At 47.9% G+C, this 23,610-nt stretch overlaps 2 protein-coding genes across 2 annotated transcripts; both read left to right on the plus strand.

The window, feature by feature from the left end:
- Positions 1-9,732: 9,732 nt before the first annotated feature.
- On the plus strand, positions 9,733-12,683 carry LOC100838569 (exocyst complex component EXO70A1). The gene has a single exon (XM_003563441.4). It carries the CDS (start codon positions 10,213-10,215, stop codon positions 12,226-12,228), a length of 2,016 nt encoding a protein of 671 aa, XP_003563489.1. The 5' UTR covers positions 9,733-10,212; the 3' UTR covers positions 12,229-12,683.
- An 8,505-nt stretch (positions 12,684-21,188) lies between these two features.
- Positions 21,189-22,621, plus strand: LOC100838878. The gene is made up of 2 exons (XM_003563442.4): positions 21,189-21,809; positions 21,938-22,621. The coding sequence occupies exons 1-2, from the start codon at positions 21,451-21,453 to the stop codon at positions 22,218-22,220; spliced, it is 642 nt and encodes a 213-aa protein (XP_003563490.1). The 5' UTR covers positions 21,189-21,450; the 3' UTR covers positions 22,221-22,621.
- Positions 22,622-23,610: the final 989 nt, after the last annotated feature.

Below are 23,610 nucleotides of genomic sequence, written 5' to 3' on the forward strand. Positions count from 1 at the left end.
TGCATAAACCCATTCGCCGGAGAAAACAGTCCTTTTGTATCTATCCGACAGTTCCGAAATACGGAGTACTCAACAAATCGGTTCCGATAACGGATCCTAAACCAAATCCACTCCAAATTTAATTAGCGACAATTGCATTTGTCCTCCGTTTCTCTAGACGTGTTTCATATTTGGCCAAATTATGAGTCATCAGTTTGTTTATTTACGAAAAAATTCTATAACAACTTCGGTGTACTAGTGTTTTCAGTACCAGGATTCCAGGAATAACTTGAGACCGAGACTGCCTATTCCAATCGAGATTTACTTTTTTCTTAAAAGGAAGGAGGAGATAACATTCTGAGCACATCCATGTCGTTTTGCGCTGCATATCTCTTTCACAACCCACTCCCGAATAATCTATTTCTATGGAGCTCGCTGCCATCACACCTAGCATGACAAACCCGGCACACAAATTTGTAACCACGGGGCAAAAAACGTGGCATGAAACTACTGCCCGAAACAACTTGAAAACGGGAAATAAACAACAGGTCCATACGTGCACGTGGGGAGAAGGGAGAGAACCCAACGAGCGAGCACCTGAGCGAGAGAGAGAAAGAGAGAGACCTGTCGCCTGCTGCTTGGCTCCGTTCGTTGGTCGTGGTACAGGTCGAAGGTATGTCGACGGCAGGGCAAAGAAGGAAGGAAGGACGGCGGCGCCACGCGGCGGCCGACTAGCGCACCGCTTTGTGCGTGCACTGCACTGACGGGTGGGGCACGTTGGTGGACGAAACGAAACAGATGACATCGCGGACGTCAAATTTGACGGGACTGGTTTCTGATCCCACGACTGTGACGCGCAACCGACGAGATCTTCTAGTCCAATGCAAGGCGCCCGCCGTCAGAAAGATACCCGGCCGGCGGGAGAGGCCATGGCCTTGGCCTCTCCGCCAATACCCTTTCCACCGGTTTTAAGAGCATCTCCAGCCGGTCCCCTTAAAAGCCTGCTAAATGGGTTTGGCGTCGCCGGCGTCTAAAATCCGACCCAGCCGGTATTTTCAATTTGTTTTTTCATCAGCCCCTCCAGGCCGAACCCAACCCACGGGGGAGCGAGCGGGGGCACCGGCTGGGGCGCAAAACCACGCGGGCCAGCACTGTCAACAGCACAACCCCAAAAACAAACACTATTTGCCCGAAATTGCCCCGAATCGCCGACTTCTGCCTCCGAATCGACGACTTCCACCCCAAATCGCCGCCGGAACCACCCCTCTCACCGGCAACTTCCACCCCCGAACCTGCAGCCGCATAGATCTTCCTTTACCGCCGCAGTTCCAGTTCCGACGTCCGCCGCCGGCCAGTTCCAGCACCGCGTCGGTGCCCACCCAGCGGCCACCTCCTCGCTTCTTGCCGTCAAGGTGTTCGCTGCCGGGAAGGGGACAGTCGTCGCTGCCGCCGAAAAAACGAGGAAGTCGCCGCTGCCGATGATGCTGCCTCCGACGGCGAACAGGAGCATTAACTCATCGTCTCGTCGCTTCTTGCCCTCATCGGCGAAGGGAGGATCGAGGAAGGGCCGCCGCAAGAGCAAGGCCAGGCAAAGGATGGAAGGCTACCGCATGCTGTACGCCGACTACTTTGCCGATGATCCATTGCACAACGATGTGATCTTTCGGCGCCGATTCAGAATGTCTCGGAAGCTTTCTTTGAAGATCGCCGAGTACCTCCAGGAGTACGACGATTACTTTAAATTGAAGAGGGACGCCGTCGGCACACTCGGTTTCACATCAATTCAGAAATGCACGGTATCCCTCCGTTTGCTTGCTCCGAGGAAACGTCTAGTTTTTCTTATTTATTTGCTTGAATTTAATTAAATTTGTTTGAAATGTGATTCAAAACTTATCAAATAATGTACTTGTTTCAATTTGCAATATTTGTAAAATTTGGTTTGGGGAGGCGTTTGGGGACGCCGGCGGCAAACCGGCTCGACCTTAAAAACAACGGATTTGCTCGTACTCAGTCGACCGAGAATTTATATGTCTCAGTCGATCTGCGATATGAAGTTTATACATATAACGTAACAACTGTTATAGAATAGCAAGAACTGATTGGTCCCATGGCTAGCGAAAGTCTGTTGGGTTGGGTGCACGAGGTTGCAAGTTCAAGTCCACCGTACACCTTCTTTAAGTTTCTTTTTTATTCCTTTTGTTTTATCTTTCTTCTTTATTATTTCTTTTTCTTATTTATACTTTGTTTTTTTGTTTCTTTATTTTTCTTGTTTTTATTGTCCCTTGTTTTTATATACAGCTATAATTTTAAAAATACACTTTTGTTTTCTTTTTCCTCTTTTGCTGCACTTTATTTTAAAAAAAATTGTCACGCGTGATTTTTCTTTGTTTTCATTATGCAAAAAATGGGATATGTATTTGAAACAGATGTCCAAGTTATCACGTCTATCATAATCAATATAGAAATCGATCGAGTCATCTGTTCCTTTACCCCAAGAAAAATTATTTCTATTTTCTATATCCAATCGCGGATCCCAGAATTTCTACTGTTAATTAGATAGGCGGGTAAGCTAATCTAGTTTCACGTGCAATTAGAATCACGCATAAAAAATTCACTTCCTATTTTTAGAATCGCGCATAAATTTCACGTGCAATTTTTAGAATTGCGCACAAATTTGGCGGGTGATTTTTCGACGCACAAAATTTCACGTGCAATTAGAATCGCGGACAAAATTTCACGTCTAATTTTTAGAATTGCGCACAAAATTTCGCATGCAATTTTTCGAAGCACGGACAAAATTTCACGTGCAATTAGAATTGTGCATAATATTTCAGTTGCAATCTTTAGAATCAAGCATAATATTTCACGTGCAATTTTTATAATTGTGCACAAAATTTCAAGTGCAATTTTTAAAATTGGGTAATCTAAAACCTGGTGTCATTAATGGTTTCAACAAGAAAACCACAAAAAAAAACAATCACAATACCCATCCATGCATGCATGTACCGATCAACAAAGTGGCTGGGTTAAGCCCGTCGGCTAAGAATTTCTCAGTCGACTGAGCCTAAGACAGTCTCTAAAAACAAATTCTAGCTGACACCCTCATAAGGTGAAAAAAAGTGGCAGGCCTGACGTCAAATGAGGGACGCGGCCGGAGATGCTATAAGGAAAAAAAAAACCGATCTCAAGCAGGGACGGCGCAAGTCTGCTGCCCCCACCATCCCCGAGGGCCAGCCAATAGAGACTGAGCGAAGGCACGCGGCAGACGGGAAGCATCTCGCAAAACTTGTGTTGAATTCCGAATTTCTGGTCGTTCGGGTGCGACTGCAAGCAGCCTACTCCGCAGCTGCTAGAGGAGATCGCATGCAACCCCGAGGTGTCACTGCTACGAGTGTGTGTGTGCGCGCGCGCGCGCGCGCATCTTCACTGTTATACACGATTGCAGGTAGTACGTGTTTATGTTAAAAGCGCACCCTGATTCCAAATGGCCGGGCTCGCGCTAGCTATACCTGATGATCGAGCTGCGAAACATGATTGGCTAATCCACCGTGCATATACTAATTTACACATGTCCACATGTCAGCAGTGAAGGTGAGCACATGGGTGGGCATCAAATATTCGGGTTCATGATGCATGGAACAGCGCGGCACGAGCAGGCAGAGTTTTAATGAGAAAATCCGATCGTTGGGACGCTGGTGCCCTAATAGCATCAGTGTCAGTTGCGGCGGCTGATTGTGCTTTGACCCGTACACCGGATTCCTTTAAGCCCAATCATTCGACGCAGTCACACAGAGCCAAAGTGGGAACCAGTGCACAATCACCGGGCTGTTACCTGGCGCCAGCCAAGCCAAGCCAACGCAGCTAATCATTTTCTCGGCAAAAATAAAATAAGCGATAACAACAAGATGCAGTTCTGGATTAGTTAGCATGCGAACAAAATCTAGCCGCTGCTCACTGCTCTCCTGGGCGGATGCTTTTGTTTTGTCCGCAAGTCGAAAAGCAGCGCGGAAGAGGAGATAACAAGGAAGAAAAGCTGCAAGATGAGTTAGATTAGTGTGATCAATTCGAATGTGCTTGAAGTTTTGTCCTACGAAGCAAAGGGAAGCGAAGGAGTGTGGGATGAACAAGTGAAGTTTCCAAGCCGTAGTTGTGAAGATTGTTGCATCGTGAAGAGACCGTAAAGAAATCTCGGCTGTCTGCATCTGATATGCGTGTTTGTTAAAAGGGGGAACACCGGAACAAAGTTTGGAGCCCAGTTTTTTTATATTTTTTTGAGCGAAAGAGTTTGGAGCCCAGGTGGCCTCCATCTCGAACTCTTGCTTTAGTAAAGGAGAAAAACAGGGCCGAAAAGTAGCCCGGGCCTATTTTTTGGGGTCGGCCTAGTGACCCAGTGCGTATTCCCGACCCATTCGTATCTCTAATGGGCCCTCGTTTCTATCAGGCTTCCCCTGCCCGCGTTAAAGCAAGAGAGAAGTCCATATTCCCTCAAACGTCTTGCGGGACGCATAACCCCATAAGTCTAAAATCGTTTATTTTACATCCTGAAATCTCTAAGACCTGAAATCATTAGAGCTGACCTGTCACATTTGAAGCGGTTTAGAGCTCACCACCTGTCGTGTGGGCCCCGCGGACTTTTGCCTCTGTTCCACTGATAGCGGGCTCCACAGAAACTGCTCACCACATCATCTCCCATTCTCTTCATCTCTCCCCCGAACTCTTTCCCTCTCTGTCTTTTCTCTTTTCTCCTCTTCCCCATCAAAAACCTCCTCTCTGTCCAATTCTGGCAAGTCCTCATGGGCTCCCCAACAGCTCCTTTGCCCTGACGCCCGAGCATCCTGACCCGCGGAACCCCTCTGCAGCCCCTGCTCTCTCGCCTGGACACCGAGCGCGCATGAGCTGCCGCACTCGCGGTCTTCTTCTCTAGTGCCGGCGGAGCGCCGCCGCCTCCGCGCTCTTCCCTCCGAGCCCTCCCACACCTCGCCGCTACCTCCAGAAGGTGCGCCAGGACCCCGTGAGTCTCCCTTCGCCCTCGCCCGAGCCTGCGCCTGCCCGAATCGCCCCCACGTCGGCGGTCCTCACCGCCGCTGCAAGCTCCTCGACGCCCTGCCTCCTCCGCCCACCCCTCGTCAAGCCGTTGCCGCCGTCGGACTCACCGTGACGGCGCGCACGCGTTGAGGTCCACGGTTCGCCTCACCGTTCCCCGGAGGGCCGGATCGGTCCCCATCTTCCCCAACGCCGGCGCCGTCTCCACCACCGCCGCGCTGCACCGCCTCACCACTGCTTCGCCGTCGACCTGCATCTAGTGCATCTAGTTCACCATCAGCCTCTCCTCATCCCCGCGTAGCCGCCAATCTCCCTTGCCGCCGACGAGATTCCCCCGGCGAGCTGCTCGCCAGCGCCACGTCATCGGTAAAAAAAAAATCGATCAGTCCTAATCATCCTCTAAACCGTTTCAAATGTGCCAGATCAGCTCTAATACCGCCGTGTGGTGTGATTTATCTGGTATTAAAGATTTTAGGTGTAAATTAGACGGTTTTGAACTTCAGTGGGTTATGCGTTCGGCAACGTATATTTGAGGGTGAAATATGGACTTCTTTCCTAAAGCAAATTGACTGCCCATATGAACCCAAAAGTCTAAATCGGACAAATGTTAAGGGGACAAACCTGGGCTTGCACGGTTCCCCTCAAAACCAAACAAAATGGGCTTTGGCTTTCATGGAAAGTTTCAAACAGAATTCTCGACCGAATAAGGCGGGAGACTGCGCAAGTGCAAGCCTACCTGATCATGTTTTTTTTCCTATAAATGTCTAAAGAAAAGAGTCTGCTCCTTCAAAAAAGACTGATCGAGTCTGATTCATTCAAGTACAGCTAACTAAAAAGCACTTGCCCAATCGCTCCGGCATCAGGGACGCATCCACTTTTCTCTCCCTGTTAGGAGCAACTGAAAGGACACGAGACTGACAATTCGCAAATGTTTACGTCAAGAATTAGCATCCTCATCGATCAATAATTCACACCTCGCTGCACCGCATGCTTCGCCGTTGCCCGACTGTAGCTCTGCCGATTCCACATGGCGATTGGCGTCCATATCCAGGTATGGCTGCATCGGAGGATTCGGGGGAGTTGCCATGTTCCTTTCCCTTGCACACACCAGTGACTTGCTACCAGAACGTATATACACGCCTGTGAGTTGTCTTTTTCCTTTATACCGATGTACGACCTTCCGTCGGTCCGCATGATCCTGCCATTCAGAATACCTCCCAGTACAGTCGCTAAACCAGCTGTGTTTTGGCACATTTTTGGCTAAAAACACGAATATTTTTCATTCAGGCTGGTTTTGTAATCAGAGATTCTGTCGCCACTTGAAGTACTAGTATGTGAGATGTGACGAGATCATGACGGATGCTGTTTGTTATGGGTAATCGGGAGGTGGCTGTCAGTACCGGTGATTTGGATGGCAATATATATGTTCCCAGGACCAGGGCGTCCAAATCGCATGACCTTATACGACAGGATTCTAGTTAGTTGGTCAGTGGATACATCACCGTGCATGCCATGGCGTCGGCGTCAAAAAAAATAAAAAAAATTCTCCTGTCTATAAGAACATTCAGTAATTTGAAGTTTCAAAAAAAAAATGAAGCAAATTTTAGGCACCAATTATGAAACTAACTTGAGGAAACATGTTCTGATATCCTTTTCATGTAAACTAATACTCCACATATAGATTTGTGCACTTGGACCAAAACAACTCTCGTTTTCAGTGCCTGACCAATCATATTGAGTTAATAATAAATGCATGTGACTGGTTATTGGCCGGATGCGCGTAACAGGAAAAAATGAGATGTATTATGAAACAAATGAAAAAAATCTATAGGTATCATGGAATAGAAGGAGTACCAACTAACATAAACGAACAACCAAGTGCAGCGCTGGTTACACACACTACAGTAGCAAAAAACTGAAAGCAAGTGCAGCGTGATAGCTGAACGGAATTCAGTAGGCTAAACATCAACACAACGTCTCGTCGTGTCTCGTGGGGATCGAGGTAGCCAACATCCGTTCACTCCTTGGGCCCATGTCCCATGCATGAAACGGACCCCACCAGATAAAAGTCCTGAAACGGTGCGGGGCCCACCTGATCATCGGCTCTGAGCGGGACGTCCTTCATTTGCGATCCAAGTTCACTCCAGATTTCGGATTTTCAGGCGAGGCTTTTCGATTAAAAAAAAGGGTCAGATTTTCATCGTGACATACAGAGTTCACAGGATTTTTGCGTTCAAAGAAATCATGGGATTCACCCAAATCTATGGCACTCTCAACACCTAAATCTACGGTTCCAGTACTTTACTTGGTGCTAAGCTAAGCTGGCCATTGCATCTTGTCCCCATCTAGTCACTGCGCCGGGACGTGCGGCGCATGTGGATCCCTTTTGCTTCCCGGATTGAGGTAGCCCATGTGTGGTCCGCAGCTTGATCTTTCTTTACCTTTTGTTTCCATGTTAAACAATGACAGTGTTAGACTCTGCATGCATAATCATTTGCTCCAACGGCATGTTCAAATTTTTGGCGGCATGCATGTTTCGACTGCCGGCGAAGGGCATGGACTGTAATCTTGTCATTTGTTTTCCATTCCTTTTATTCAAGTCACACGTGATAGGTTTTGGTCCCACAAGGCACCAAATGTAAAATGTAAATAGTATGTGATTAAAAAGAGGTAGTAAAAAAGAAGAACAAGTATAAGCAAAAGTATAAGGTGGGTGTAGATTGGTCAACTTGTCGAAACCGTCCATCTCTTTTCTTTTTTATTGCGGGATCCATCTCTAAACAGAGAAAGCTTTGTTCTTCCGTCGATCAGAGGTAATCTGGGCTATTTCTTCCTGTTGTCTTCTCAACAAACCACCACACAATTCCCATTGTATACCTCTCATTAGTCTTATTTGCGAGTTGATGATGAATAACCTTTTAGAGCTGATCATTCACACGGTTTCCTTTTCCTTGTCTCGCCTTTTGAAGCAAAGATTGCTTCAGCAGTTCTCCGGTGGGAGGCGCATGATTACCTTGGGGGTTACTACATATATACGCGTACACAAGTGAAAAGCAAATTAACTGTTTCTATGATCAATCTCAAATTGTGATTTTAATACTGGTTCCTGGATGCTACAATGCAGGCTTAACTTGACCGGTAATTGTTCCGTCAGGCACTGCCGTAAAATAGACAGCTTTTAAGAATTTTTTTTGAAATAAAAAGGATGTGTCATTGCCTTGTCATTTCATGGGATGAACACCTGCCCGGGCACCGCTTGAGCCCTGGCCACTGAATGCCAAGTACAGACCGGGCCCGAACAGTGGTTCGTGTCAACTTTGCTCTACGACAAGCACGAACGAGGTGACGGAATCACGGGGAAACATGCATACACCTATCATCCACCTAGACGCTTCCGAGGTATAATTCAAATATTTTCACGGTGAAATTTACATGGGTTTCTTGTGGGACTTTTTTTACCATCCACACGACCGTAAGTTGAAGCTATGTGCTGTGGTGCAGTCTTGTAAGCAACCAACTAATAAACCGTGTTTTAGCATCAACCACCGGCCGGCAGTTTTCTACTCGTAGTACTACTAGAATACATGAGCAAGTCAACCACAGTAGCTAGCCTAAACAAGAGCTTTTATTAACATGCAAGGAATGAAGGAATGGTCGCTTTTTTGTGACCTCATTGCACGCCTAATCGTTTACTACTAACTTTGAAATTAGCCATGCTCTGAGGTCCCGAGTCCTGACTTTGCCAACCCCAAACACGGAGTACTTTAAACTCGGGATCGGCTGTTGTTCATCAACCGTACGTTCGTCCATCCAACCCTGCCACTAAGCCCCAACCAACTTCCATTGAAGCGCTTGGCTGCACCTGCACCAATATGGCAGCAACCACACTTGCCTTTAAAAGCCAACACGTACTATATACGCCATAGCAGTACTGTCAGTATAAGTAGACTCAATAGCAGTACGGGAAATTCAGAACGGAACCGAAGCTCCTTATTCTCCGTTGCGTGCACGTCATTCCTCGTCTCCCATTCACGTTTTTTTATCACTGGCATATGTAGCAGCGTACTGACAACAGAAGCGTTGCACTACAGAGAGAGAGAGAGAGTTCTAAGAAAAAGCATCCTACGCCGAGATGGGTTGGCACCCGAGTTAACGCAAGGCAGTGTCGCGTGACAGTACAAGCGTACTCACCACAGATGGATGGTCACTGCTCACCGGGTGTTGCGAAACGAACGGAAAGGATTAATTGCAGTGGAGCTGGCTGACGCAGCAAACAACAAGAAAGACAACCTCGGATTCCACTGACAGCACGAGTGACCGGACGCCAATCCATTGACCTGAAACTGATCGTACTAGAAGTGAAAAACGGGCGACCTCGCCCAAGTTCACCGCATCGGTTCTTGCCTCGCCCGGATCGAATCAATCCGGCTCGAGAAAACCCCCAGCGGCCCAGTTAATTCCAACCTGGAGCCAACACTGCCGTGTTGATTGCCGCTGCTTGACCCAAAATACCAACGGAGAAAGGCCCCGAAAGAAACAAAACCCAGCTCCGCGTGCGCGGGGCGAGCCGGTTCCAGGGCGAGCCGCGCCCGCACCCCGCTGACCGCTGCCGCTTTGCTTCGGGCGCCCCCGTGGGTGGCGAACCCCAGGTTTTCCTTTTCCTACGGCTTTCTTTCCACCCCTACGGCACCCAACAACAACAAACCAAGGCAAGGCCGCCGCCGAGCCGAGGGAGGCGCCGGAGGGAGCGCGTGGCCTTTCCTTCCATCCGTCCTTCCTCTTCCCATCGAAAAAAAAACTCCCCTTCCTTTTCCGCCTCTCCCTTTCTCGTTCCCCCTTTCCAACCTAAACCTCAGCCCCCCCCCCCCCCCTCTTCTTCCTTCCCCGCTGTTCCCAGCGCCCGTCACCTACCTGGACGGGTGGGCGTCCGCGTCTCCGTCTCCCTCGCTCGCCCTTTTCCTCGTCGGATAAGTAAGCAGGAGCAGCAGCTTGGAAGAGACCGGCAGACTCCGTCCGAAGCCTCCCCCCGTACGGCACTATCTCGCTCCCGGGTGGATTCCTCTGAAGATTGGTGGGGTTTGGGGATTACGGAGCTCCTAGTCCTGGGCGAAAGCTTTCGAGTGTTTTTTGGTGCGTTTTGGAGGGCGGATTTTCGCGGGTCGGAGGGGTGTGCGGGGGAGGGTTTGGGGGATGGGTCAGGAGGAGGAGCAGCAGCGGAGGGCGGCGGGCCTGCTGGCGTCGCGGGTGGCGCTGCGGGCCGGGGTGGAGAAGTCGCGGGCGCTCAGCCACGCGCTGGGCCGCTCCGCGGCGAAGGTGGAGGAGATCCAGGCCCGGCTGACGACGACGGAGGCGGGGGTGCGCCCGATCCGCGCGTCCCCGGACGCGCTCGAGGACGCGGCCGCCAACATCGACCACGCTGTCGGGCCCGCCGCCGCCGTGCTCAAGGTGTTCGACGCCGTGCACGGCCTCGAGCCGCCGCTCCTGGCGGACGCCGCCGCCGCCGAGGACCTCCCGGGGTACCTCGCCGTCGTCGCCCGCCTCGAGGAGGCGCTCAAGTTCCTCTCCGACAACTGCGGCCTCGCTGAGCAGTGGCTCGCCGACATCATCGAGTATGTCGGGGAGCACAGCCTCGCCGATCCCCGCTTCGTGTCCGACCTCGCCGAGGAGCTCGCCCGGCTCAAGAACTCCTCGTCCGACCTGGATGGCGGACTCCTCGCCGCTGCCCTTGACAAGCTCGAGGCTGAGTTCTGTCGACTCCTTGCCGAACACTCTGCTCCGCTGGCTATGCAGGACCCCGACAATTCCAAACCAACCTCCATCGCGCCACCTCGTATCCCCCCTGCCGCCGTGAACAAACTCAGCCTGACCGTTGACCGCCTCGCTGCTAATGGGCGGCTCAGCTACTGCGTTGCTGCCTATGCTGATGCTCGTGGGGACACAGTCAGTGCTAGCCTCCGAGGGCTCGGCCTTGAGTACTTGCAAGACCCTTCTGAAGACGCTCAGGCGCTCAGTACGAGCGTTGAGCTTTGGGGGCGGCATTTGGAGTTTGCAGTGCGCCACCTCCTAGAAACTGAACGAAAGCTCTGTGTCGCGGTATTTGAGCGGCGACCAGAGGCCGCTCCCTCTTGCTTTGCAGACATTGCGGCACGTGCTGGCATTCTTGATTTCCTCAAGTTTGGCGGCGCTGTGGCTGATGCCAGGAAAGACCCCATCAAGCTCTTGCGGCTGCTTGACGTGTTTGATTCTCTGAATAAGCTGAGGATGGACTTCAACCGGTTGTTTGGTGGAAAGGCATGCGTAGAAATCCAAAGCAGGACTAGGGAGCTTGTGAAGAGGGTGGTGGATGGTTCTGTTGAAATTTTTGAGGAGTTGCTCGTGCAGGTGGAGCTGCAGCGCAACATGCCACCCCTGTTTAACGGTGCAGTGCCACGCCTTGTTACCTTTGTTCCCAAGTACTGCAATCAACTCCTTGGCGAGCAATATCGTCCTGTGCTTACGCAAGTGCTTACCATCCACCGCAGCTGGCGCAAGGAAGCGTTCAATGACAAGATGCTTGTTGATGCGGTGCTTAAAATTGTTAAAGCTCTTGAGGCCAACTTCGATACATGGTCAAAGACATATGAGGATAAGACACTGCAATATCTCTTCATGATGAACACACACTGGCATTTCTTCAAGCACCTGAAGGGTACTAAGATGGTTGAGATCTTGGGTGATTTATGGCTCCGGGAGCATGAGCAGTATAAAGACTACTACTCGACAAATTTTCTAAGGGAGAGTTGGGGAACACTTGCACCCCTGTTGAGCAGGGATGGTTTGATCTTGTTCTCCAAGGGTCGGGCTACAGCAAGAGATTTAGTGAAGCAGCGGCTCAAATCGTTCAATGCTAGCTTTGATGAGATGTATCAGAAGCAGTCTGCATGGACCATACCGGACAAGGATCTGCAGCAGAGCATATGCCACCTTGTGGTGCAGGCTATAGTGCCTGTTTATCGTAGCTTCATGCAAACCTATGGGCCGCTCGTTGAGCAGGATGTAAGTGCGAGCAAGTATGTGAAGTACAGTGCCGAAGCCCTTGATAAAATGCTCAGCACTCTCTTCATGCCGAAGCCAACTAGGACCGGAAGTTTACAGCTCAGAAACTCAAATGGCAAGATTACCAGTGCAATGACAGGGTTGTATCGGAGTACTTCCACATTGAAGTAGCTTCATTTGAAGTTCGAAAAGACTGGATGTACAAATGTGCAATAATTTGGTAATCAAGAGTAATTTTCTTCGAGCCAGCCATTGAAGATCCCGGTTGCACGGGAGACATAATAATGGCTTGATGATAAGAGCAGCTGGAGCATTAGAACATAAACTTCTCCAGCACTGACATAGGGGGGGGGGGGGGGGGGGGAAGGAAACTGAAGTGTCTCCTCAGGGCGTATGAACATCCCTTTCCCTGGGCTATTCTCTTCACCTTCTATGCAAGCAGTATACTCAATTCATTTTAGGAACTTATGTGGGGGGAACATAAGTTGTGTAATCAGTTCTGGTATATGTCAAAGTTTGATTTTATTTTAGGTGGATATTTAGTCATTCTATATGTTATAAAGCTTTAATTTTATCAGCATGCAGTGAGTTAGATGGAAGTATACGACTATGAGTGATTAATTTGACTGACTAGTATATGACTATGAGTACTGCTGCCGCACTTCTTACCTTTTAGTGGCCTGTTATATACTTCTCCATGTTTTGCTGTAGAGATAAATCATGCATTCCTAAAGGTGCGGTCTCTGGAGTCCTGGAGATGAGAGTTTCCCTTTCTCTGAAGTGTAATTTTGCTTGTTGATGTTGTCAGTTACTACAGCTCCTGGATTACTGACCTGGCATAACACTCTGCAATGCAACTGCCATGGTATGTGTCCCATATCAAAAGAAATCGCTGAGATTCTTACCTTGTATGCAAGTGATGTTACATTATGGTTGTACCGAAATGGGAAACAATCACTTGCTGAAGTTGAATTGAGCATGACTGCTAACAGCAGTTCCAATGTTGATGTATATCTGCCGCTCACAGGATAAAGCGGCAAGAAGGGCAGCCACGGCGTTGCACGAAGCGAACAAAGTCATGAAACAGAAGCAATTGGGATAAGTTTTTTTTTTCTGTAGAGATGCTTGTGATAAAGCTAGAGCTGCCAAGTGAAATAGAAATGTCAGCGGGCTTTACCTATATCGGATGGCGTGCAAGGAAAAGCCTCCTAGTTGTTGCGCACCTCAGCTTGTCGTCGCAACATGGAGAAGGCAACAACCCAGATGAGAAAGTAGCCACAAGTAGGCGTACACGGGACCTCAGAGTTCCACTTCGGGAACATCGTATAGATGGAAAATATGGTGATAAACCACATAAGTTCGACAGGAAGACAAGCGTAAATGAGAGAATTGTGAACAACATTTTTTATACAAGACTAATTGTTTTGACAGAACCCAAAAGGAGGTGTCTAAATTCTGCAAGAATGAGTGGAGCAAAGACATTTGAGTAGGTGTTGAAAATCTTATGAATCTGGGGCGCATGTATACAAATCTATAATAGAAATTTTGTAGCATCAATCCTTTGGGGGCAAATGCTTTTATAGAAAGTAAAACTAAATAGCAAAATTCACATAAAAACTTGGATTCAAAAAATAGGTTTAGCCGAGCAAGTAGGTGAGGGTGACCAAATGACACGTTTCTAACAATTGAAACTAAAGAACTCACCAATAGTGAGATCTTGACTACCCACGATGGAGTTTTCACATGTAAGATAAGGCACCCTTAGATAAAAATGAAGCAAAATAACCATGTAAACAGAGAGCATAAGTACGGGTGCTGAGAACTCGTCAATAGTGAGGCCTCAACCTGCCAAGATGGGTTCACCATGAGTTTGTGTGGGGAAGCAACTTTCGGGTGACAAAACAAGATGGACCAGATCCAGATTTCACGATCGTGGTTCTCGGGATGGAAGTAGGAGCACCCGAGAATTCACGATAGCAAGAATACAACTATAATCAAGACGAGATTGCATAAATAGTAGCGAGATCTGACTAGCCGAGATAAGACTTGAATGTATGAGCATGAGAAGACAAATTCAGGTCAACAAATTTGCAAGAGGTAGATGTCCACCAGGACTTCGATGGAAGTAGAACCCAAGGAGCTTTTGCGAGATCCTGACTAAGGATTTGTTCAATAGCCCTCTGCTCCTAGAAATCTGCAACTTTGCTCCGGTCTCCTCGATTCCGCACTCCTTGACCCAAATCCGGAATTGGGTAATCTGTTCGGTAAAGAACCCCACTCCAATTTGTATATTTTGTTGTAACTAGTTTGGGATCTGACCTTGCGTGTTATGACTATGGCGCGGGATGTCGATGCGAGATCTTGTTGCGGTTGGATCCGTCGATGAAGAACTTTCGCAAACGGCGAAAGTTATTAACGGGCCTAGCGCCTTAGAGCGGCGAGTATAAGCAGGAGGGTGTCATCAGGAGATAGGTTCCGGTTGGGAGCGTCGGCGGAAAAACGGCATCGATGGTGGGGTGACGCTAGGGTTAGAGATCTATGCATATTGCCTTTGAGGACAGAAGGGGGGAGAGGAGGAGGGGGAAGGTCCGGCTCAAGGCACCCCCCCCCTCGAATAGGGGTAGTATCGTAAATACTTGCATCTCTGTTCACGGCCAAACGGCTCTACCCACATATCCTCGCTTTGAGAAGACGGAGTCCACCCTAAAATGTGCCAGGCTCTATAACCTGACTGGCTTCACCGGTACGACTAACCGGTATGGAACACTCACAAGTGAGCATGGAGAGGAAAGTGCAGGTAAAGAAAAATTGATCAATGGATCACATACCCTTGACCGGGAGGAATATGTTTTTTTGGGTCAAAGAACTCTTCTCGTAGCAAGATATAAACTAGGTGAAATGGTGGTTCCCATGGATGCACATAGAGTGAACCATATTAGCATAAGTAAAAACAAGCAGAAACAATACGCAAAATCATGCGCCGATCGGATTTCTAACCATATATGTATGATAAAATTCGCACAATCTAGTTACCATTAGAGTAGTCTGATTTTGTGGCCTAGCAAAGAGTTCATGGCTAGTAGATTTAGTTACAATTAGACTCTGAACTTAACAAATTCCATAGTATGCGAGGCAGTTCTGAAAGTAAAGTTTCAAGGTTGAGTGTTTCAGGAGGACGCGGAGAGAAATGTAACTTGTTTCACTTACAAACAGATACACATGCTTCGAGAGGGTATTGTCTTTAATAAGTTATGTAGAGAATAGGCAAATAAAAAGAATGAGAGATCTAATACTTAATGTTTTCTTGATGGACTTTCCCAAGCGAGCTTTCTTTTTCCGGCGAATGATGAGTCCTCTTTCAAGCGAATCACATAGTTCTAATGTAATTTTCCTCATTCCTTTAAAAAAAAAACTATATCGTTGGAGCCATTATCGCCGCAAAGAATAATGCAGATTTTAGCTGCGGCTACCACGAACTTCGCACACTTGAAATTTTTATTCGGCCAGTCCTTGTTCTGTAGACGTTTCAGTCATTAATTGGTACCAGCTGTCCGCAAAAATCCATTTCGTGTAGAGTTTCCACTTATTTAATTCGCGGTGGAACGTCCGTTACGTTTGTTTCGCTAGTCGTGAAACAGAAACGGCGCAGCGGAAAATAAGCGTGCGTTTCTTTGAAACTAGCGCGCACATTGCCAGGCATCCATATCGTGGAATGCGCTAGCCGAAAAAGGCCCTGCAGGCTCGCGAGTCGGTCCACGGGCCTCAGGCCTTTTTTCTTTGAGCGAACGGGCCTCAGGCCTTTCCCACTCAGATTGGACGACACCACCCGACGGTTGTGGGTTGGATGATTGGGCTGGGTCTATGGCCCAAAGCAATTTAACTCCTCCCCGTCCTTCTCCCCTCCCCGTCTGGAATCTGGATCTCCGAGTCAGCAGAACAGCGACAGACAGACGTGCAAAAAAGGTGAACAGACCCCGCTTGAGACTCTCCATTTTTCTGACCCATCTCATTCTCCCCAAGGATTTTTTTTTTAATGAAAATTCTCCCATGGATTTGAGTTGAGTGTACGCTAATTCAGTGTTATATCGATAATAGTACTTTCTCTGTTTTTAAATACTTGTCGCTGTTTTAGATCAGTTAGAACTAAATTCAACGAACGCTAGGATCTGCAGCAACAGAACTAGGATCAGACGAGCAGATCGGATAAGCTGCTATGATTACATGGCAGGCCTATCTCTCTATCCATATATGTCTCGATCCATCCATCCGTTTCTGTCTTTTTCATATGATAGGATACTTAGTACTACGTACGTGCTACTGTACAGAAGATGGCTACGTACATATACATCGTGCGCTGAATCTTGATTCCTTCTGCTTCCAGCTCCATCGGCGACGTCATTTTCGCCGGCCGGTAGCTTTGGATGGATAAGCAGCTGCCGCAGCCTGTCGGTTCAAGCTCATCGCTGCAAATGGTGACGCAAGCAAACAAGATTAAATACTACTCCCACCGGTCACATTTTTCTTTCAAAACCCCACCCCCACCCCCTTTTTTTTTTGCCTCGTTTCATGCACAAAACGGCCAAAAGACCGAGGTTTAAAACAAGGAGAAGTCTATTCTCCCGGCTCAAAATTCCCTAATAAACGCAATGTCTAGTCTCCTTCCCGCTTCCACTTTTGATATCCGATTCTTTTTATGTTGGATAAACTGCTGTTGAATGATCAGTCGGATGATGCCGATCATTTTTTGGATGGTCGTATGGTACGTGTTAGATAAGGATAAATAATGCCATACTGCCTTAGCTTACGAGTTATGAGCGTGACGAGGACGACGAAAGCTTGGTCGCAAAGTATCTAACCTAAGATACGCAGCTACAAGTGGAGCTTCTTAATTTGGTTACATGATCGATCAAAGATAAATTTCTGGGACAAGATCACAAAGATCCCAATTAGTTCCAACTCATACTTCTTGGATGTACTTTATTAATTACTGCTTCAAGCCCAGAGACGTCAGCTGTAAGCAAGTTCTCGACACGTCCTGTCTGGAAATTAACAGCTAGTCTCATAGAGGCTGCGCGCGCCAGGAAAATCTAGACATAAAAGAAGATTATGACAACGATGGATTAAAAAGTAGCTGATCAGGCGATAAGATAAGATTACTGAGAATATGCAGAGAAGTTGACTGCATTCTGCGTAGTAGAGTACTTAGTACTTCAAAACGAACGTCTATTTCTAACATACAGTGCTACCTCATCCAATCCATGGCAAGTAGTGGCGATCTGGACTCCTAGCAAAAATAAGGGGACCCTCGCAAACGGAAAGGTGGTCATATGTTTCACCTCAGAGATTATTTGTTTGGATTGCAACATTCTCAAAATGCTGGAATAGGAAAAAAGTTAGGATTCAATATTACTTCTTGTTTGGAGGGAGTACAGATTCAAAATACAATGGGTCTGCAAAACATAGTCCTTAATTTGGAAGTTTCACACAAATTTTGCAGGAATTTGAGGTTGGAGAAGATGCATGCAAGCCACATACAAAAAAATTCCATGATGCCTAGCCTCTTGTTAGACATTCTTGGAATTGCGGCATAACAATGCAATCTACATGATTTTTGGAGGTCACATTCCTTTGATCCAAAAGGCTTCCACATGATTTTTTTCCCCAGTGATTGAAATCCACCAAAATTTCTATAGAAATCCTTCAATCTAAAGAGGCCAATTATATCAACCAATTTATTGACTTTTTGGCTAGTTCAAAAAATGAATAGGAAAAGCCATTGGGTTTGCATGGTTTAAAGAATCCGTTTTTTTAACACCTCTAGAATATTCACCCATATTTATATATGATTAATTAAACTTAGTTCAAACTCCTAAATCATAATTTGTGAAAATAAAACGCAAGAGTTGACGCGTAGATAAATTCAACAAATAAGTTGAGGTTAGTGTACCGAAGATTTTGACATGTATCCCTTGCTGCAATGTATCAGAACTTTGACTCACCAAACTTACTTGGAGGATCTCGTCCTTTTAGCCACGCTATCTATTAGCGACCCAGGAAGGGACAAAGGAATAATACATGTTAGGCTAAGGAGTACCGATGTTTAGGGCATCTCCAATGGCACCCCCAAACCCTCTCCGTTTGTCCATTTGGGAGTCCATGGACAAATATACAACGCAATGAGAACCCCCATTTGTCCTAAAGATGCCCACATCCCCCATTTTTCCCCAAAATTTGTGCAAAACTTGTCCACTTGTCCTTTTAGACCACATGTCAAAGACTCAATAGAAGGACAGACAGGGGTTTTCATTGGGCAACATGATATTTTCTTCACCCCCATTTGTCCAAAAGCCCCAAATGGACAAATGGGGAGAACAAATGAAAGCTCACCTATGTATAGCCCTCCTAGCTTGTCCCTATACCGCCTGCCTTTGTCTAGAGGGTGGCTAAACTATAGTGTCACATCATTTTTTCAGGTAAAGAAAGAACGGGTCATGACACACACTATCTAGTGGCATGACAAACATATCAGTTTTCGACTACATTGGGCTAAATTTGTATGACATTGCTATTCTTCCACACCAAAATCGACAAGACTACAACATGTGGCATATATAGAAATCAAATTCAGGGAGAAGCTGTCAGGTAAAAGAATGAAACAACAACAATGTGAAATTCTAATGATGAACTAGCGTTACTGTGTACCATCCACATACTATCTCATCAGATAATTAACACCAAAGAAAATATAGTGATATGTATGGGTGTTCTAGTATATGTTGGAGTCAGCCGAACCAAATCCATCCCTTGAGTGACGTTTTATTTTATTTTCTAAATATTATGTTCATGATAGTCTGATAGGTGACACTTTCAAAACGTATCGGTTTATTTTGAAGTTTAAACTTTATATGTTTCCACAAAAATCAATTACTTTGAGGACTAATTCTCGTACTTACTAGCAGAATCTTCAACTTTCTTTCTTTCTATGATTATGCGCAGGAAACTCCTAGGAATTGGAAGAAACTTGGCAGGTGAGATATACACGGAAGGATGAGGATATCGTGAAAAGATGGCGGGGGGCACATGGCATGGGCGGTTTACATGGCGTGGGGAAGTTTATGAAGAGTACACGGACATACATAACGGTGGTGGCATTTCTGTTGTACATAGAATGCCCTTGGAGGATGATTATGTGCGGGAGGAGAAGAAGCTTCGCGGTCTGCGTAAGTGTGTACGCGTCCACAATGTGATGTATATCTCATGAGAACGAAAAAACTAGCGGGTGGAGACGGAACAAAAGGAAGTCGACTAGGTAACAACTAGGATACTTTTATCGAAGGAGCGTAGTCGCCGATAAGCGACAATGGTTTATGATTACAAAAAGTTGTGCTGAGTGCGTGCGATGGTATCGTGAGTGTGTGCGCGTCTACAATGTGATGTGTATCTTATGAAAAAGAAAAGACGAGCCGGTGGAGATGAACGGAACGAGAGGAAGCTGGCCGAGTGACAACTGGGGATACTCTTACCGAAGGAGCGTGGTCGCCGATAAGGCATAAGGGTTTATGATTAGGGAGAAGTTGTGTTGATCATGTGCGTGTGGTAGTATGGTAGGTGTGTGCGCGTCTACGGTGTGACATGTATCTTTGAAAAAGCAAAGAGGAGCTGGTGGAGATGGGATGCGGAGAATCGGCCGGATGACAATCGAGAATATTGCTATTGAAGGAGCGTATCCGATAAGCGATGGGTTTATGGTTAGGGAAAAGTTGCGTTGATCGTGTACGTGTGGTGTTATGGTAGGTGTGTGCACACGCCTACAATGTGATGTGTACCTTTTGAAAAAGAAACAAAAGAAGCCAGTGGAGATGGGGCGCGGAGAACCGGCCGGGTGACAACCGGGGATATTACTATTGAATGAGCGTGGCTGATAAGCGATAAGGTTTTATGGTTAGGGAAAAGTTGTGTTGATCGTGTACGTGTGATGTTATGGTAGATGTGCGCCCGTGCCTACAAGTGATGTGTATCTTTTGAAAAGGAAACAAAAGAAGCCAGTGGAGATGGGGGCGCGGAGAACCGTCCGGATGACAACCGGGGATATTACTATTGAATGAGCGTGGCCGATAAGCGATAAGGTTTTATAGTTAGGGAAAAGTTGTGTTGATCGTGTACGTGTGGTGTTATGGTAGATGTGCGCCCGTGCCTACAATGTGATGTGTATCTTTTGAAAAGGAAACAAAAGAAGCCAGTGGAGATGGGGGCGTGGAGAACCGTCCGGATGACAATCGGGGATATTACTATTGAATGAGCGTGGCCGATAAGCGATAAGAGTTTATGATTGGAAAAAGTGGCGCTAATCGTGTGCGGGCGACGATACCATGGGTGTCCGCACTTATGCAATGTGATGTTTATCTTATGAATAAGATAAGGGAAGCTGGTGGAGATGGAGCACAAGATACCTTTTATCGAAGGAACGTGGCCGATAAGCGATAAGGGTTTACGGTTAGGAAAAAGCCACGGATGATCGCGTGTGTCGTGGTATCATGGATGTGGGTGCGACGGCAATGTGATGTATATCTCGTGAGAAAACATAAAAACAGGTAGAGATGGAACAAGATAAACCCTTCGAAGGACGATCGGGATACTTTCATGAGGATGGTTGTCGCCGATTAACGATAAGGGTTTTATAATAAAGGTTTTATGATTAAGGGAAAAAAAAAGCTGCGCGTCATATATGGATGGCATGGCATGTCATGGGGGTATACCTGGGCATGGGTGGCCCGGCTTGGCCGGCCAGGCCCGAAGCCCGACGTCCCGGGCCGGGCTCGGGCCTCAGTTTCCAGTCCCAAGCCCCGCCCGAAAGCCCGAAATGACAAAAAATGGTATTTTTTAGGAAAATAGGTCTAAAAATTATTTATTTATTCCGAAAAATAATTATTTTAATGCTTAAATGGCATATTTTCAGGATTTCGGGCCAGGGTCGGGCTTCAGGTTTGACCGCCGGACTTTTATGAAGCCCGGCCCGAGATTTGCCAGGTATACCCGGGGTAGCAAAAAAAGGCTAAGCTAAAACGTGTTGCCGCGCGGTCGCGTGCATGCGGCAGCCTCTGTCCGGTGCGCCCGCCCCCTTCGCTGCTCCCGACACGTCGTCTCCCGCTCCACGCGTCCACGTCCACCCGTCCTCCTCCGCCCACCGCCTATATACGCCCCCGCGCCGCGCGCCTTCCTCTCCTTCTGTCTCTCTGTCTCTGTCCTCTCCGCGAACGCTAATAAGCGACTCATCATCTGGTAGGCCGTGGCCATGGCCGTCTGAGCCCGCCGGGCCGGCTGGCCGTGTCCCGCGCAAGCGCGCGCGGGCGCCATTGATGAGAGCAGCGCCCTTCCCGGCGGCCGGACGTCCCGATGTCCGTTGTGGCTGCGGCGGCCGTGGGCCCCCCCGCCCCGGTGGTGGCCCCGGCCCCCGCGGTGGCGCCCTTCGGTCTGTACGGCGGCGGCGGCGGGGGAGGGGCGAGGAAGAGGAAGGACGTTGTTCGGCCGGAGGAAACGGCTGAGGACGGCGGCGGCGGCGTGCATGGGCTGTTCGTGCTGGAGACGGTGGTCGAGGAGGAGGCGGAGGCGGAAGGAGAGCGGTCGTCCATTGGCGCCGTGTCGGACGACGAGGCGGTGGAGGACGGGGATGAGGCGGAGAGCTCGCCGGGGCAGAGGAAGAAGAAGGCTGGGCTCGCGTGCTTGGACGCCCTCGACGACGCCCTCCCCATCAAGTAAGCTAACATAAACTTTGCCTTGCCTCGCCGTTAATCAAACAATTAATCAATGAATTTGATGGACTAATTTTTGATTATCGATCGAGTCTGATCCGGTTTGATTTGATCTGTGCGTGCGTGTGCAGGAGAGGGCTGTCGAGCTTCTTCTCGGGCAAGTCGCGGTCGTTCGCCAACCTGCAGGACGTGGTGGCCGTGGCCGGCGAGACGGGCGGCGCCAACGTGCTCGCCAAGCCGGAGAACCCCTTCAACAAGCGCCGGCGCGTCCTCCGCTGCTCCTCCATGCGCCGGGTCTCCTCCACCTCGCTCACCGCGCTGCCGCCCTTCCTGCCGCCCGGGCCCAGACCCTCCAGCTTCAACATCGGCAACGACGACAGCGCCACCAATGGCGGCGGCGGCGGCAGTGGCTGATCGATCAGAAACAGACAGATGAAGGAGATCGAGGGAGGCAGTTACAGTCAGTCTGGGGGTCGTCTCATCTGGTCATCTCAAATGCATCCATCACCAATCGCCGTATACATAGAGCTTTAGGTTTCTTGATTTGTTCTTTTGTTTTAGATGTTAGCAGCAGCTTGCATTGTGACATGCAAGAGGGGAGGGAGGAAGAGCGAGTGTGATTACCAAACATACACAAGGTTATGGTGCATGTGTCATCCTAGCTGTGCTGGCCTGTGATCCAATAGAAGAAGGCTAGATTAACCTTTTTCAAGACTCAAGAGTGTATTGTATATCACAAGGAATGCAGACAAAGTCACCTTGATTAAGCTAGTTCCCGGCCATTTGATCATAATATTATATGATGAGAATATCTAGCAGTATGCTCCTTTTCGAAAGTGCCCTGCGTATGTGATTATATATATGTGCCGGTATAGTGTTTTTTTTTGCGGTAAGCCGGTATAGTAATTGACAGTACTAACACTTGCCAAGAACTGCACAGTCGTAATTATAACCACTGCACGTTGGGTGCACGACCAACTGACCATCCATGTTTTTTTTTGGGTAAATAGCAGAACCAAACCGTGGCTGGTTGGTGCCACTGTACTGTATGGGCTCTTTTTTTTTGAGAAAAAATATCTGGGGAAAAATCATGTTTTTTATTGCTTATTATTGAGTGGAACATATTTATGCAGAGTACAGAAAGCCAAGGAGCTGATGGCTCACTGAGATTGATCAGGCTACCATCTTTGTTCACAAAACATGGAAACCGGCGTGTGATCCCACGCTAATTACTGGTACCGCGAGATCTTCCTTAATTATTACTCCTACCCAGCCTGTGTATAGTAAAGATCGAGACGAAATTAGCAAGGAGCGTGACGTGGGGAGAGAGAGAGATGTGTCAAAAAGTGGTGTCGACCAAAGGATAAGCTTTTGGGGAGGAAAGAGACGGCTAGGCGGGATAATGACGAGATGAGACGCGGTGTCACGTCGTGAGAGGAGATGATGGGCCACGTCCGTTTTGTACACGTAATAAGCAATGCAGTTCGTCGGGGATCGATCTTATCCGTTTCCCAAATTAATTACTCCAACATTAGTAGGTACTGTTTCCGTCCATCCGTCGGCGCCGCTAATCAATCAATTCTTCAGAACCTTTGCTTGTGATTTTTCTTTCTAGGTTTTTTTTCCTAGCCCCGTAAACCATAAGAATCCCGCATTTCAGTAGGATGATGTTCCCTCGGTTTCGAAATAACCGACATGGATTTATATAAATTCTCGTTTTTTTTTTGAGGCGGAAGGAATACATCACTTGTTCTTTTGAACACTCGAGAGTGGGTGCATGGTGAGAATACTCCGTGTGAGTTTA

Source organism: Brachypodium distachyon, chromosome 1 (assembly GCF_000005505.3).
Source record: "Brachypodium distachyon strain Bd21 chromosome 1, Brachypodium_distachyon_v3.0, whole genome shotgun sequence".
In the NCBI taxonomy this organism is placed as follows: Eukaryota; Viridiplantae; Streptophyta; class Magnoliopsida; order Poales; family Poaceae; genus Brachypodium; species Brachypodium distachyon.

Bases quoted from the DNA above. Each gene is read 5' to 3' on its own strand.
- LOC100838569 (XM_003563441.4), top strand. From the start codon at position 10,213: ATGGGTCAGGAGGAGGAGCAGCAGCGGAGGGCGGCGGGCCTGCTGGCG.
- LOC100838878 (XM_003563442.4), top strand. From the start codon at position 21,451: ATGTCCGTTGTGGCTGCGGCGGCCGTGGGCCCCCCCGCCCCGGTGGTG. The intron at 21,810-21,937 runs GTAAGCTAACAT...GTGCGTGTGCAG, and splicing joins GACGACGCCCTCCCCATCAA to GAGAGGGCTGTCGAGCTTCT.